Below are 15,720 nucleotides of genomic sequence, written 5' to 3'. Positions count from 1 at the left end.
ATTGTTTCTTAACCAAAACAGTCTTAAACCTTATCTTTATTTTTCTTTGTCGACTAGTCTCCGTATTTTGTTTTTTTTTTTTTTTTTCTCTCGCAATTTTAATTTATGGTTAGTCAAAATTGAATGTGAATTTTTAAAAGATTATTATTTATAGTTTTATAAATGACTCATTTTTATCTCTTAAACTATTCAAAATCGTTTAAAATACTCATTTATTTATAATACTAACAAAATGATAGTTGTGACCTACTTAAAACTTCATAAATGTTTCATAAATTATCGGTTTTGTATCAATATCCTGTGGGTTTTTTAAAAATTTAAAGACAAGTCTGACACAAAATTAATAATTCGAAAAGCATTTATAAATACATTAGTTTAATATGATGATTTTTAAATTTTTATATAATTCAAAGGTGTGATGAACTTCAGGTGCATATTGAACTAAATATATATATATATATATTTATTTCTGTTAAAGCCTTTCAAATTTAATACCTTAAAAATATAAAATTAATAGTTAAAGTTAAATAAAATTGGCAAATTATTTCAAACTAAGAACTGGATTATAAAAAAAAAAAAAAAAAAAAAAAAAAAAAAAACTAATTCAAACACAAATTTATCACTACCTAAAAGTTTAGGTATGTTGGCCATGAAACTTAAAAAATGAAAAGGGGACAGATTTTCAATTTGGACTAAAAAATTCAATCAGAGCTAATGAAGTTTAAATTTGTGTTTAGTAAACATGTAGGCCGAATTTTGTTACTTGTTCAAACTGAGCTGAATTATGAACTCAAAATCTAACCTTACTTTCATTTCAACTTTTCAAATAATTTTTTCAATGGCAAAAAGATGCATATTTTCTCTTCTTATCACATCAATCCAAACACAAATTTAAATTTTATTTCATATTCATATTTACACTTTAACTATACATCCATATACTAGTTCAAATCGCAATTTAAACCACCTAATTTAAATTTTCTAGTTTAAACAAAAAAATTCAAATCAACACAGTCTAAACCAGGTGAACCAAACAAGGTTCTTTTTTAGAACAGTTTTTTGTTTTGAAATTGCATGACCAAATAGTTTGTTAACCGTTTGGCAGAGAATGAAGAATAGGCATTAGGCAGTAATAAAGCTGGAGAGAATTATAAGAATTCATAGACAGGAGTTAAAAAGGAGACAAAAGCCACCACTTTTCTGGCTCATACTCATTTTTGTTTTCGAAGGTTACTCTCGTACTCAAATTTCCTTGCTGTCGAGAAAAAAACAAAATTTTGGAATACATTCTACCTTCTAAAAACCACAAAATTGAGGAATACCGAAAGGTAAATAAATGACAAGATATCAAGAAAACACTGAATTTGTGGTCATGTTAATGTTTTCTTTTTAGCAAACCGTTGCAAAGAAACCGGTAGCTCGACGACTTCACTTGTTTTCTGCTTCTTTCTGGCCAACAGTTCTTCTTCCTCCATATTTTGCTCCAAGAAAGGTCTCTTAGCTTTGGCTACCGTCTCCTGCATCTTCTTCACCCTCTTACTCGGTTTATTCCTTCCCTTTGTTTTCCTCTTGAAGTCGATGTCCTTGGCGTCTTCAATGGCTGCTTCCATCTCGGCCTCTCTCTCCTGCTTCGTTGGCTTCTCTTTCTTCTTCGCTGGCCTCACCGTGCCAATCTTTGTGGGATCCAACATGATTGTTTCAGGAGGCAGCTTGTCGAGAAGTGAGCGTACTTCCTTCTCTCTCCGTTGTTTAGATGTCTCGAATGGATTTGCCACCCAAGAATCAAAGTTGGGCTCCCCGGAACCTGGAATAAGAATGCTCGACCATCCCATTGAGTGTCCTATGGCCAGAACATCTTCATATGGTCTAAACACCACTTTTCCTATCTGATAACCTTTCACCATGGAATGATTCATGTATCTGCTATAGTTTTGAGCTCCCGATAAATCGCCCAGAATCTGGACAGACGATCTGGTTCCGCAGGCAAGCAAACCTTTCTGACTGAAATCCAAGGTATTAGCGTGGCCGGGTATATTTTGGAGTTCATAGTCGAGTTTCCTCAAGTCCCAGATTTTAATTTTCTTCTCTTTTCCAGCTGTGGCCATGAGATGGCCATTGGGGTGGAATGCCAACGCTGAGATTGGCCCCCGGTGACACAGAACCTTGAGAAGAGGCGCAGAACTTGTAGGCTTCCACATGCTAACTGTACCTAATGAATGACCCAAAGCAACAACACCATTGAAGGGATTCACCCGCATCACGTCGGTACGGCCTAAGCCGGTCCTATGATTACCTACCATCTGGCCCATAGTTACATCCTGATAATGAAGCTGCCCAGATTTGTTTATTGATGCCAAGAGGAAGTGGTTTTTCAGAAACTGAAGCCTTAAGACCGCGCCATGTTCCTGTAACATATTAAATTATGACTTGGTTACTGATGATGCATTTGAAAAAAAAAAAAAAAAAAAAAAAAAAAAAAAAAAAAAAAAAAAAAAAAAAAAAAAAAAAAAAAAAAAAAAAAAAAAAAAAAAAAAAAAACAATTAAATAAATCGACCCAGACAGCGGGGAGCTCACTATAGAGTTGTTGCAGAGATAGCATAATACTAACCTTTAAGCAGTGAAGTTCTGTGCCATCCCGATTATAAATATACGGATAACTGGCAATTGTTTAAAATCATTAGATAAATCATCCACATAAAGCCGTATATTCCTTTAATTACTGAAATTATCCCAATGAAAACACAGTGCTAAATTTTTATTTACTTCATTATATTCTCTCCTTTTTATTCTATTATCATTATAAATACATATATATGTATGTATATGTATATAATGGAACCATGAAACCCAAGAAGAATTGTTTATACTCGAAATTTCTGATTCAATTAAAAAAGCAGCTTTTAACAAAAGTCTCTTATCTATATATCATAAAACTGAATACAGAGATGGTGAAAGCAAATCGTTCTTATATATTTAATATTGACGTTTATGCTAGTCACTGATTAAAAAAAAAAAGGGTGCTAATACAAGAAATTAGATGCAACAGAACGCAACTGTTAGCCATTAACATACACAGCCATATTGTTAAATAGATGTAAATATTGAAACCATTTCAGATTAGAAATATAAACAGCTACTATAAACAGCTACTTAGATGAAGAAAACAGTTCCATACTTTTTCTGGGCTGCGGCAAAGAACAGTTCATTATGCAAGAACACCACATCACGCACTGTTTCTCTCACCTGAAAATATATATATATATATATATATATATATATAGCAATTCAGTGCGCAACATGCAATCGACAACGAGAGCTTGATAAAACAAGCATTTTAGTGGAGTAAAAGAGAAACAATGGTAAGGGCACTTTACTAGTAAGAAAACAACAAACGTAAAAATCCCAAAAAGCAAATATATTTACACAATTGAGGACCACCTAACATGACTACACTATCAAGTGCTCCTATATCAATTAGAGAAATTATAGACCCTATAAACCAACTTCATGGCGTTGAACATCAGATATAATCCTATCAATATTCAAAGCAACTCTCAAGTCAAGTTGTGAAATCAAAACATTTCATCATTTTGCACGTAGAGTGAACCAAGATGATATTTAATGTAATGCCTTAAAGAAATGTCTAAGCCAAAATCAACTTGTAATAGCAACAGTGCCCATTAGTGTCATAAATATTAGCCTCTTATTTGAGACAATTTGTTTAGGGGTAGAAGGGCAATTTGCGTTAGTGTTCCCAACCATACTGAAGTCTGAACAACCAGATCAAATCTCCTCAAGAATAGCTAGACTTTTGAGAATCCATTACTTACATACCTGAATCTCCTTAATTAGATCCATATTTTTCATATCTACAATGCCCAGGTGGCCTTTCCTTCCACCAAAAGTCATATAACGACCACTTGAGGTAAAATCCATTGTGTAAGGACCAAGATCTGCACAAAAGAGTTGAAAATAAGAATTTTGAGAATGATATGTAGATTTTTTGTATTGACAACCAAAGTTTTTCTTCTTTTCCCTCCTCGCTTTCATTTTTATGATTAGGAGGAATCTTTTATAATAATAAGTTCAGGAGCAAACACAAGGACACACTGAAAATAAATTTTGCAACTCTTCTTTATGGGTATACACAGATAGAGAAATTGGCAATCCAATATTCTTGGATTTAGTTAGGGGCTGGACAGCCATTTGAAGCCTAGCTCTATTTTTGGTGAGATTTTGAGAAAATCTATTCGTCCTCCCTTGTATTTACCTATTTTCCGCCCATCAATATACTTTGATTCTTGTTCCCCCCAAAAAAAAAATACAATAGCCATTAGGATAGAGGTCCAGCCGTCTAGCTGCTTACTTGATCATTTAGCATCAAAATGAAACTATACATGTTTTAGTCATGTTTATGTTCTCTCCACCCTTCCACTACTATCCTGGAAACTTCAGTCTTAAAGCTACCTGAATAAATTGAAAAACAGAAAGTCTCCACTAAGACAATTGGGAAGCAGTGACAAGATAGTTATGGACCTGGCAAAGTAATATCAAACTGATTTCTCGAGCTTGAGATATCTACTTCACGGGAAATGGCTTCCTGTCTGATCCTCCATGTCTTCTCTATACCTTCAGCCTCCAAGTAGCCTCCCTCACTTGGCATAAGCCACTGTCGATAGATTCAAAAGACCATCAAAATATTAAACTGAGGCTTGAGGAGACAGTTTTACTGTCCTATTTCTGATTTTAAATTGTGAAATCAAGATGTCCAAACACATGGGGAAAAAAAAAACCTTCTCGGCCTTGGCAGCGGCTTTTGCAGATTTTCCATACAATTCTTCTCTAACTGCAAGTTGTCCCTTCAATTTTTTATCTTGCAATACCTGCAAAAATTAAAATCCTAAGTTGAGCAAGACAGAAACTTATTACTGAAAGAATAAATACTCAAATCTCCCACAGCCTGCACAGTACCTCCAAATTAGCACCTTCCCCCCTCAGATACTTCTTTACTTTAATGTCTATCTCTTCAGAGATCTCCTCCTGCAAATGAAAGATATTTCCAATTACAATACAATATTGGAACAAGAATTACATGGTCGAATGTCGAGGCAATGTTGCTCAATTTGGGCTAAAAAAAAATAATAATAATCATAAAAACCAAACATTTGACAACACCATAATCATAACAATTTCCAACAAATAACTAATTCCAAAAATCTCATAGAAACCTCACAAATATGAACTTCTAACAGTATCCAACTAATATCAAACAAATATCAAACTAATCTCAATCTTCCAAAAATTGTAAAATAATCAACAGAAAATCACACATAGCTATCATAATAGCAATTTTCACCAATATCAACAAAAAAAATCAAAATAGAAATTTTCAACAATCAAACAAATTCCAAAATCATCAATCAATTATCAACATATTCCAAAATAAAACGAATTCCACAAATTCATAGATTAAACTTCAAGTATAAATTTCAAACAAAAAAACTTAAAAATCTATAAAAACAACTTCAACTCCAAACAAAAATGACGAACAGAATTGAAGCTATTTTCATTTTTAGAGTGTTTATTATCCCCATTGTTCCCATTCAATGTCTTAAACTCATCTTCACAAGGCAACCCATTTTGCAAGCAAATTATAAAAACCACAGAACCCAAATGGGAAAATCTATCATAACCATTTACTAACCAAAGAGCTAAAATTTCCATTCCAACCCACTTTGAGATTCAAAAAATCTATGAAATCCCATCATATATAGAAGCAAAGGGAAATGAACGATAGCATTATAACAGAAACGTTCACGTCTCCTCAAAGACTTGGTTTTTACATCACAAAATCCAAAGAGAAATTACAAAAATAACAAACAGACAACCAACCATGGAAGCAGCTTGGCTTGAAATCGTCTCGCAACGGCGGAATGACTAGGGTGACGGGCTCCGGTGCTTGCGACGGCGGAGAAAGGCTCGAGGTGTCACTGATGAGCTCTTCCGAGCTCTAGGGTTTTGGAGAGAGAGAGTTTTAGAAGAGGAAGAACGGTTTGGGGCTTTGGGCCAACAACGCATGTACATGGCGCTCTTAGGTTTCTCACTTTTTCTTCAATTTTTTTTTGTTTTTGGATAATTTCAATTTGTAGCATAACGTAATTGTATTTTTTTTCATAAAAAAACAGGGTAATTATATTTTAGTATCACATGTCTTTTATAATTTTAAATTAATATATTTACTTTTTTTAAAATTAATTTTTGTCTTTTTTGGACATGCAATATCAAATTTTTCATTTTTAATAATTTTTTATTTAGTTAACAAGCTTTAATTTTTCAAAAATTTTAAAGGTAAAAAGGATGCTTAGTTACTGGGATAATATTTTTTTAAAACATTTGATAAACAGTAAATTCGAGTCAAACAAATAAAAAATTATTAAAAAGGTCAAATTTGACATTGCATGTCTTAAAAAAGACTTCAATGTACTAATAATTTAAAATTAGGTTTTTTTGTTCCTTTTAACTTTTTAAATTTGTCAATTTGTTTCTTTTTTTTTTTTTTACAATTGGCATCTTCAACTTTTAATTCTTCGCAATTAAGGTCCAATAAAAAAGTGATGTCTATTTTTTTTTGACAATTTTATCATGTGACGCCACGAGGGCATTTGTTGAAGATAACGAATGTCATTTCTCACCATGTTTGTTTAGTTATATTGATTTTAGAATCATCTAATGTGTCCGAACACAATCAGCTGTAATAAATAACTCTTAATTTTCAAGGGTTATACCCTCAATAAACACTATAAGAGTGATAAATTACCTTATTGCCCTTAACAGAAGCACACATACTCAAAAATTATAAAAAAAAAAACATATGTTATTTTTAATTGCAAAAATTTTAAAGTTGAAAATGCCAATTGCCAAGAAAAAAATGATCAAATTGCCAAATTTAAAAAGTTGAGAAGGTATCCATACAAAAAAAAAAACTTTAAAATTATTAAAAATACGGAATTAAAGACAATTTCGCTATAACACATAATACAAAATTAAAATTATCTTTCTTTATTAAAAAAAAGAGAATTTATTGTTGGTTAGATTCATTCAAACATTTTTTTAATTATTTTTTAAAAAGGGTTACTAGGAAATATTTTTGTTTTTTGTAATTTTAATTGTTATCAAAATTTTTAAGGTATGAAAAACTTAGTTTTTTTTAATAAAAATTTTTAAACAAAAATCTTATGTTATAATCACTATTGAATTTAAGGTCGCCAACAGGTTAGGATTGGGTGAGGACCATCATAAGGGTCATGTCAAAAAGCAAGAATATCGGGGTGAGGCTAATGAGTCGGGACCCATACAATTTGAGGATTAAAATGTATATCTCACAAATTAGGGATTAAAAATATAGTTTCAAAAAGTTTAAGGGTTAATATATAATTTTAAAAAACTTATGGCCCAAAATATATTTTTGTATTTAAAAATAATTTTATCAACGGACAATTTAATAATAAAATAGTTTATTAAAATGAAATTCTAAAACATATCTTTTTTAATATAATCCTAAAATATTTTTTCCTTCTAAAATAAAAAAGAAATTCTAAATTATTTTAAGTACGTAACATTATCAGCAAAAAAGTACATTTTTGAAGGAAAAAAAAAAAAAAAAGCCCTAGAGCTGAGATAGAGCTCATCAGTAACCCGCGAGCACCAGAGCCCTATTTCAGGCCACTCTGCAAGCCAAGCTCCTCCATGGTCGGTTTTCTGTTTATAATTTTCGTTTGAAGAATGTGCCTTTGTAATTTGCGTTTCAAAGTTGGGATTTTGTCAAGTCTTTGAGTAAATTTGAACTTTTCTGTTGCAATCGTATGATCGGATTTCATAGATTTTAGATTTTAGAATCTCAAAATGGGTTTCTTTGGAATGAAAATCTTAGCTCATTTGTTAATAACAATGAAATGATTAGTTATGGTAGAGTTTCCCCATTTGGGTTAGTATGCGGTTGTCATAATTTGCTTTGCAAAAATGCGAATTTCAAGTTTCTCCATAGTAATCTGAAACTTCTTCCAGTGTTAATTGCAAGTTCGTATTGAATTTACTTTCAAATTTGAACAAGTACAGTGAAGCATGCTGCTTTATTTATTTATTTATTTATTTATTACTAATATTCAATAAAGGACTGTCTGGTTTCTTGTTCTTTTCTGTACTTTCCTTTTCTTAATAAAATTGTTTTTTTATTTATAAATAATGATGAAACTCTTTCAATATAACAGTTATTAAGGATTCTTTACTGTGCAACCCTAGAAAAGTTCCACCGGTGGAGCAGGTTTAGGAGAACGTTAGATCAAAATTGAATGGTTAAGACACTGTTGATTCCGTGTTTTGCCTATTCAGTTCGATTGCAAATTTTTCTTTTTTCAATATTCAAAATTGTTGCTTTTTTTTTTTCTTCCTCATCCTCAAATTTATATATCTGATCAAGTCCTATTCGGTTCCGTCACCAACGTAAGCCACAAACTCAAATCGTTAATGCTGTTATAGTGCTTTCCTCTTACAAAAAATTTGAATTTCAAACATCAGAATCAATAGTTTGAGTATACCTTCCAAACGGGCTAAAATGTCGTCCTTTGGATTCAATCTTTGAAGCATAATCCGACGCGTATGAAGATCATAAATTTGCCGAGGCCACCATGGATGTCTCCTAAGTTGACCCCAAACGAAATCACCCACACAAAACTCATCTCCTTCACTACCCAAGTCCTCTACTTCCACATCTTCATTTTCATTCACACTCCCAACAGAAGCCTCAACTTTCCCAGAAGGATCATTCCCATTGTCATCTAAAGAAACGCCATTTTCTTCTAGCCCATCCTTTTCACCAATCTTCCCTTCTTCAACCCCATGTTTAGCCTCAACAAGACCACCTTTTCAGCATCCAAAGAACCCCTCTTTTCCCGAAATCTCAGGCTCACTCAAGTCTTTAATCCCATTTTCTTGTATTCCGGCATTGAATCAATAGTTCCTGTCTTTTTCTTTTTTTGGTTTATCTGGACACAGGGCTCTTTTTTTTTGGGGTTAAATTCTGCATTTTTAAAAATAATAATTACGCACGGTAGAGCCCATGGTAACTGAGATTATATCCCTCATCTATCAGTTAAAATGAAAAGTCAACTTATATTTTAGGTGGTCCACCTGTGGAGCTTTTTTGAGGGTTGCACGGTAAAGATTCCCCACTTATTATTAGTATCTATCTCATGTGTTAACTTTATTATCATGCATAACAAATCCTTACTCAGTAATGGGTTCTTAAGGGGGCCAGCTTACGGGCTAGGCGTCTCTACGACCTGATAACTACTATCGCCTTCCGCGTGCAGCTCTCTCTGCAGGCCCTTTCTTTTGCTGCAACATTTAATAAGGTAGTTTTATTTTTCTTTTGTTTTTTGGATTCCCTCTTGATGCTGCAAAATGTTCATGCTTCATATCTTATGCTCTGCTACCTTGGATCAATTTTTTACTTGCTGGTTTTCAGGGGAAACATCATTTTAGGTGGTGGTGCAAGTGCAAGGGCACTAATGTTCAGAAGCAACAATATCGTTGCCAGGATTTTCGAGCGCCAAATTCGCACTCCTCCACCTGGCACCAGTGTACCTTCTTCTTACTCTTTTAATTTTGAACTTCAGCATTTAATTTTGACTCGTTCTTTTGGCCTGTTTAGTTTATAGATTTTAATAGAAGTTCCAATTTTTTGTGAGAGAAAATACCATAGCAAAAAGGTTTGAACTGAACGGCTCTTAGAATTTCCCATTAATGCAAAATGCAGGGAAAGATGGTTAATGAATTTTCGTCTCCCTTAGACATGGATAACCAATTTTTATACACTTGACACTTCCATAGATTATCCGTTGTTAAATTACGTTGTAACTGACGTCTTAAAAAAATACTCTCCTTGAAAGTAAAGTAACATTTGTTAACAAAAAGTCCCAATTTGTACTATTTGCAGTATTTATACATTAGACTCCACCTTCTATTGGTAAAGGGCTCTGCCAGGGAAAGTGAATGTTCAAAAAATTTTGAAATCTAGTATGGCTCCACTATAGAATTGTGATTATTACTTCAATGCTTACAGGTCCATTGTGCTAGACGGTTTTATGAGAACTTGGTTCCTAGCTATACCATATATGATGTTGAGTGCCCAGATCACTTGTTTCGCAAATTCACTGATGATGGCCAATACCTCATATGTTTCAGTAGAAATCATCAGGAATTGATTGTGTATAGACCAACGTGGCTTTCATTTTCGTGCACGGAAGAAGATTGTGATGTTCATGATCTTCCCCCTAAAGCAAAGAAGTTTGATAGCTTTTTTACCCAGCTCTACTGCGTATCACTTGCTTCCAGCAATGAGCTTATATGTAAGGACTTCTTCCTTTACATGGAGAGTAACCGATTTGGACTCTTTGCTACTTCTACCGCACAAATTCACGATGCACCTGCTGTTGGTGGCGCCATTCAAGGAGTTCCATCAATAGAAAAGATAACGTTTCATCTCTTGAGGTGTGTGCTCAGTTTTTAATTATGGGATTGATTTCCATTTCTTTACCTTATTACTTATAATAAGAATTGTATGCACAACATTTGATTTATCTTTTTGAGCTGTCTATATTCTCGGCCTATGATTCTAATTATATCTCATGCACTTAGACTAGAAGATGGCGTTGTACTTGATGAGAAGGTTTTCAACGATGATTTTGTCAATTTAGCCCATAATATGGGTGTCTTCTTGTATGATGATCTTCTGGCAATTGTGTCACTTCGATATCAAACAGTACATATTCTTCAAATTCGGGACTCTGGGAACCTGGTTGATGTACGAGCAATTGGGGCCTTTTGCCGTGAAGATGATGAACTTTTTCTCAATTCAAATGCTCCGGTGAGTGGGTTTTGTTTTCTAGTTTTTAATGAATTTAAAAGAAAGCTACTGGATCTGGTTGCTTGCATAATAAGATGCTAGAAATACACTAAGTTTTCAACTTATCATCTCAATTGGCTTACTTTGATTTATAAAGAGAAGATTTTATTTGGATAAGTTAACTGACAATTCAGCTTATGGTGGCAGTCTATGGGTATTCGCGACAAAAGTAAGCAACATCAGCTGACCGAGAACCATGTCGAGAATGGCTTACAACAGAGTCGGCTTAGTCCAGAAAATGCTTTTGTTAGTGGCATTAAGCAGCGTTTGCTTTCGTTTATATTTCGAGGAATATGGAATGAAGAAACAAATCATACTTTGGTTGGTATTTCTTCTTTCAATTAAGATTTTGCTTTCTGGTTCTTGTGTATGTAATATGCTGCTTTAAGAAGATAGAATGCATAAAATAGCAAAGACCATCTGTTTCTGCCTTAAGTGAGCCGTTTATCTTATCTGGTTAATTCATTATATATCTGCTTTCTGTTGGTTTTCTTTTCTCCCTCTTTGAGGATTTTCTGCTTCTGGATTTCATGATGATAATAGTTCTTTACAGCCCCTGTACTTGAAATGCAGTTCTTTTTAAAGAGTGTTCCTTCCTCTGAGGGTGGGGCAGAGGGGAAAGTTTTGATATTCAGGATTAAAAATTGTCATCTAATGCAAATGAGGGTAGTTTTGTGTCCCAATGGGAATTTTCATCCTATTTTGTGAAGACAGCAGATTGTGTTCTTGAAAGATTATTGCCCCAGTGGCAGTAAAACAATATTAACTAGGTGTTTGAAGGTCGTGCAAAAGTAAAACATATATTGAGTAGAAAGGAAAAGGTTATTGGCGTTCTGGTCTTATTCCATTTTTGTAAAATTATTTGACTCTCTTATCTGTTGTTTTGTTCTGATATACTGTCATAACTAATGAGCTAATTGATCTTCATAGATGCTTTTGAGTTAGCTCTGAAACTTATTTCTATTTTTAATTACTGATTTTTGCACTACTTTTTCGATCTTCCAGAGGGTTCAGTACTTGAAGAAGAAGTTTTATTTCCATTTTCAAGATTATATCGACTTAATTATCTGGAAGGTAGGGTTTTTCCCTCTCGAAGTTTAAAGACGTTGCTTTGGTACTCTTTTTTCAAATAGGCTAGTTTTGTGGTGCATAAATTCTCTTTCTGTCGTGCAAGTTGAATGATCAATGACAAGTTCTCCGTGCTTAACACTTCGTTAGGTACAATTCTTGGACCGGCACCACCTGCTAATCAAGTTCGGCAGTGTAGATGGAGCAGTGAGATCTTCTTTCTATCATTTTAATTCTATTTTAGTGGGTTTGTGTTTAGTAAACTGCGGGGACCAATCTTTGATCACAACTCCATCTTTCTTATCCTAAATTGCAAAAAAAAACATGGGGATTAATTATTCCGACTGCACAATACAGATGCTTAATGAGTCTCCCCATTGAATGCAGTTTGACTTTCATTAATTAGATGTGAGCTCCATTATATCTAGGCTTGATGGTATTTAGACATTGCATCTCTTATGGTAATTATGGCTTTGTTTGCCATTCAATAATAAATAAATAAATAAAATTATGGCTTTGTTTGGTATGGCTTTCACTTTTGGGTTTTAGCAGTAGAAAATGAAAAGCAGAAGCTACGGCTTTTCCGTTAGTGTTTGGATGCTATACATCAGTTGATCTAGGGATAAAGATCGTATTGATTGGAAACAAAACGTTTTTTATTTGAAGCTCTTCCAAACAAAAGAAACTTTTTGAAAATCCATCCAAACAAGCCAAAACATGGCTTGGGGCTTTAGAAGCCAAAAGAGAGCCTTGCCAAACAGGCACCATACAACTTATTACTCGAGCTCTTCGAATCCTTTAAAGTTTGGTAGCTGTCTATCATCAAAGAGCCTGAAATAACAAGTGGTGGCACAGTCTTCACACTCTAATTACTCTACCAGTCTGTTCCCTTCTTTCAAATTTTAACGTATTAGATAGATAAATGCCAACTTGAAATTCTGATAGTCCAAGCTGCAACCTCTTGAATAACGTTTTAGTACCTTTGAGTACTTTATGAAGCTGAGAAATTTCTATCAACTCTTCTATTTCTTAAACTGAATTGCTTGATTTGTTCAGCTGTTATACATATTTTAATTTTGAACTCTCTAGCTACTAAAGGAATGTAAATTCTAGAGCTCAACTTTTATGCTTTTGGGGGATATTCGACAACATATGTGGTGATTATTTTAGTTTTGGAGCTTTAGGTATCACGAACTACGGATCACCACCCAGCCTTTTTTGCTGTATATAACATGGAGACAACAGATATTGTAGCTTTCTATCAGGTAAAGAAGCTTTCAAACTCCTCTTCTTATTGTGAATATAATATCTTTTAACTGGCTCAGTCTGTGACGTATTTTTACTGCCTACAGAACAATGCAGATGAGCTATACCTCTTGTTTGAGCATTTTTGTGACCACTTCCACACGACATCGAAAAACTCATTATATATGAATTTTATATCATCTCACTCGAATAATATTCACACTAGGGAGCAACTGAGATCACTTAGAAATAAAGCAACTAGTTCTTCACAGGTAATTTCACAATCACTACTAGTATCTACTTGTAAATTTTATACTTCTACTACTAAGAAATGTTTTACTTGTTATAGTTATGTTAGCAAGATATTTTTGGCTCATATGCATTTACCCTTTTCAAAAATCTAACATCTAATTAGTTGATGATTTTTAGTTCGTGAAGAAGATGCTGGCCTCCTTGCCTATTAATTCTCAGGCGCTGAGCCCTTCGCCTTATTTTGACCAATCTCTCTATCGGTTTGATGAAAAGGTTTGATCTAGAATCCTTTGGTTTTCTTACCCATATCCAAGATATTGATAGTTTTAGTAATGGCTTGTAAAGCATTCAGTTTGTAGTTTGTCTTGCTGTGGCGTAATTGAGAGAAAAGAGCCTTGTAATTTTAGATCGATGTGTGAGCATAGGGAAAATCTTTATCAAATTTTTGAAACTGGTGCAAGTAATTTTAAATTTAACTTAAAAGGCTTCGGACTTGTTTTCTTCCTTCCTATAAATAAGCTGTTAATGTTTTTACCCACATTTTTTTAAAAATTTTGACGAACTTAATTGTCACTTATACGAGAATTTTTTTCCCTTCTCTTCGTTGGAAAACATTTCCTGATCTTGGCTTATTCTCTATCAAATGTTCTACAGTACAAAATTTTCCTAATAAGTCTCTGGATCTGTGGGGTTGAATTGGTTGAGATGTATTGTAAGCATTCCCCATTACAAACGCATACTCTTTGCACTTGCAGCTGATTTCTGCGGCTGACCGGCATAGGCAGTCAACGGATCATCCCATAAAGTTCATCTTAAGAAGACCGCCGCAGACCCTCAGATTTAAAATCAAACCAGGTATGTACGTTTCCCGTATTGTAAAACGAGAAGATTTTAGAGGCTCCAGGATAAATAAGAATAAGAAAGAGTATCGTTTGTTTTATAGAAAATGTCTTTTCAAACTTGTCCAGTTTAGCATAAAAACAGGTTTCAGTTGAGCAAACAACTTGCTGTTTTCTTGTTAGAAAATTGCCATTTCTTGTTAGAAAATTCCTACAATACGTGTTCAACTTTTGCCTGGTTATGGTTTGGTCTGGAAAAGGAAAATGTTTTTCCTCAGATGAAAAATACTGCTGTGTTATTGATAAACGACATATTATTTGACTAGAATAAAAGTTCAGAGACTATCCTCTATTTTTCTTTACTTTCCATCGGATTCTTGGTTGTAAAAGCCACTGATAACGACGCTTTCGTTTTTGAATTAGGCCCGGAAGGTGGAAACATCGACAATAGAACCAAAAAGATATCATCATTCCTGTTCCATCCATTTCTGCCATTTGCTCTCTCCATTCAGCAGACTCTGTTCTTGCAGCCCTCGGCTGTGAATGTTCATTTCCGGAGATGAAACTGCTCCCTTCTCTTACTGGCTTCCTTCTTCATATGTTTACCGATGTAGGCAGCCGTTCATCCTACCAAGATTGTAGTTAAAATCTGAGAAACTTGTATCTAATTATCTCACGGTATTTGATCTGTAAAATAAATGTATATTTCTTTTTATTGAGCATACACATAGGAAAGTTCACTCTGATTGTAACTTTGCAATGATTGTGTACGTCTAGTTTGTTGTGATGCATTAACTTTCGTTTATTGTTGTTGTTTCTTTCATTTCTGTAAATTCCACCAAACCATATTTTGTATAGATTTCGGTCTATTTAAAATGAACGAGTCTTAAATTAACACCATTGTAAAATTAGATCCAAAAGTTTAGTTTTTTGTTTTCTGAGAAGTTATTGTAACAATGTGGTCTTGATTCGATATTTTGACCGATTCCAAAGTGAACCCTAGGCCTCAAACACTTTGATCGAACGGCTCTCGATCAAAAAAGAGGGCGTCAAGACTCTGCAAAGCAAACATGAACTAGGCATTGATGGGATATTGGCTAAATGGACTTCGACGCTTAAATCAGCAAACTAGCAGTGCATAATTTCGATACGTGTGTGTGAATATATGTACCATGATTTTTCCAAAATGCATACAAAAGAAAGTGAGAAATTTCCTTGTGAACATCGAAGACGCCCCTCTTTCGAGCGAGGTGCGACTCTATAGTCATCTTCATCGAGCTCGACGTCCTCGTTGGCATCATCCCAGAATGTATCTTCTGTAGGGGCTCTACTTCTGGCTTGGATTGGCTGCT

The 15,720-nt window shown here is 33.9% G+C and overlaps 2 protein-coding genes across 4 annotated transcripts; one reads left to right on the top strand and one right to left on the bottom strand.

Moving 5' to 3' along the window:
* Positions 1–1,148: 1,148 nt before the first annotated feature.
* LOC21399551 (probable U3 small nucleolar RNA-associated protein 7) lies at positions 1,149–6,088 on the bottom strand. Its single transcript, XM_024173090.1, has 8 exons — positions 5,894–6,088; positions 4,973–5,041; positions 4,795–4,884; positions 4,538–4,670; positions 3,836–3,954; positions 3,177–3,244; positions 2,610–2,658; positions 1,149–2,405 (listed from the first exon to the last, which is right to left on the bottom strand). Exons 1-8 carry the CDS (start codon positions 5,894–5,896, stop codon positions 1,371–1,373), a joined length of 1,566 nt encoding a protein of 521 aa, XP_024028858.1. The 5' UTR covers positions 5,897–6,088; the 3' UTR covers positions 1,149–1,370.
* A 1,566-nt stretch (positions 6,089–7,654) lies between these two features.
* On the top strand, positions 7,655–15,230 carry LOC21399550 (light-mediated development protein DET1). Of its 3 annotated transcripts, none has more exons than XM_024173081.1 (13): positions 7,655–7,750; positions 9,370–9,411; positions 9,525–9,639; positions 10,122–10,549; positions 10,697–10,925; positions 11,112–11,285; positions 11,970–12,038; positions 12,183–12,239; positions 13,217–13,297; positions 13,385–13,549; positions 13,707–13,802; positions 14,285–14,384; positions 14,792–15,230. In XM_024173081.1, exons 3-13 carry the CDS (start codon positions 9,568–9,570, stop codon positions 14,929–14,931), a joined length of 1,611 nt encoding a protein of 536 aa, XP_024028849.1. In that variant the 5' UTR covers positions 7,655–7,750; positions 9,370–9,411; positions 9,525–9,567; the 3' UTR covers positions 14,932–15,230. The 3 variants fall into 3 exon arrangements, with proteins under 3 accessions (XP_024028849.1, XP_024028843.1, XP_010088718.2); XM_024173075.1 differs by having other exon boundaries at positions 9,307–9,411; XM_010090416.2 differs by having other exon boundaries at positions 9,292–9,411.
* Positions 15,231–15,720: the final 490 nt, after the last annotated feature.

Source organism: Morus notabilis, unplaced genomic scaffold (genome assembly GCF_000414095.1).
Source record: "Morus notabilis unplaced genomic scaffold, ASM41409v2 Scaffold1225, whole genome shotgun sequence".
Lineage (NCBI taxonomy): Eukaryota > Viridiplantae > Streptophyta > Magnoliopsida > Rosales > Moraceae > Morus > Morus notabilis.
This window is presented reverse-complemented; position numbering and strand designations above follow the sequence as displayed.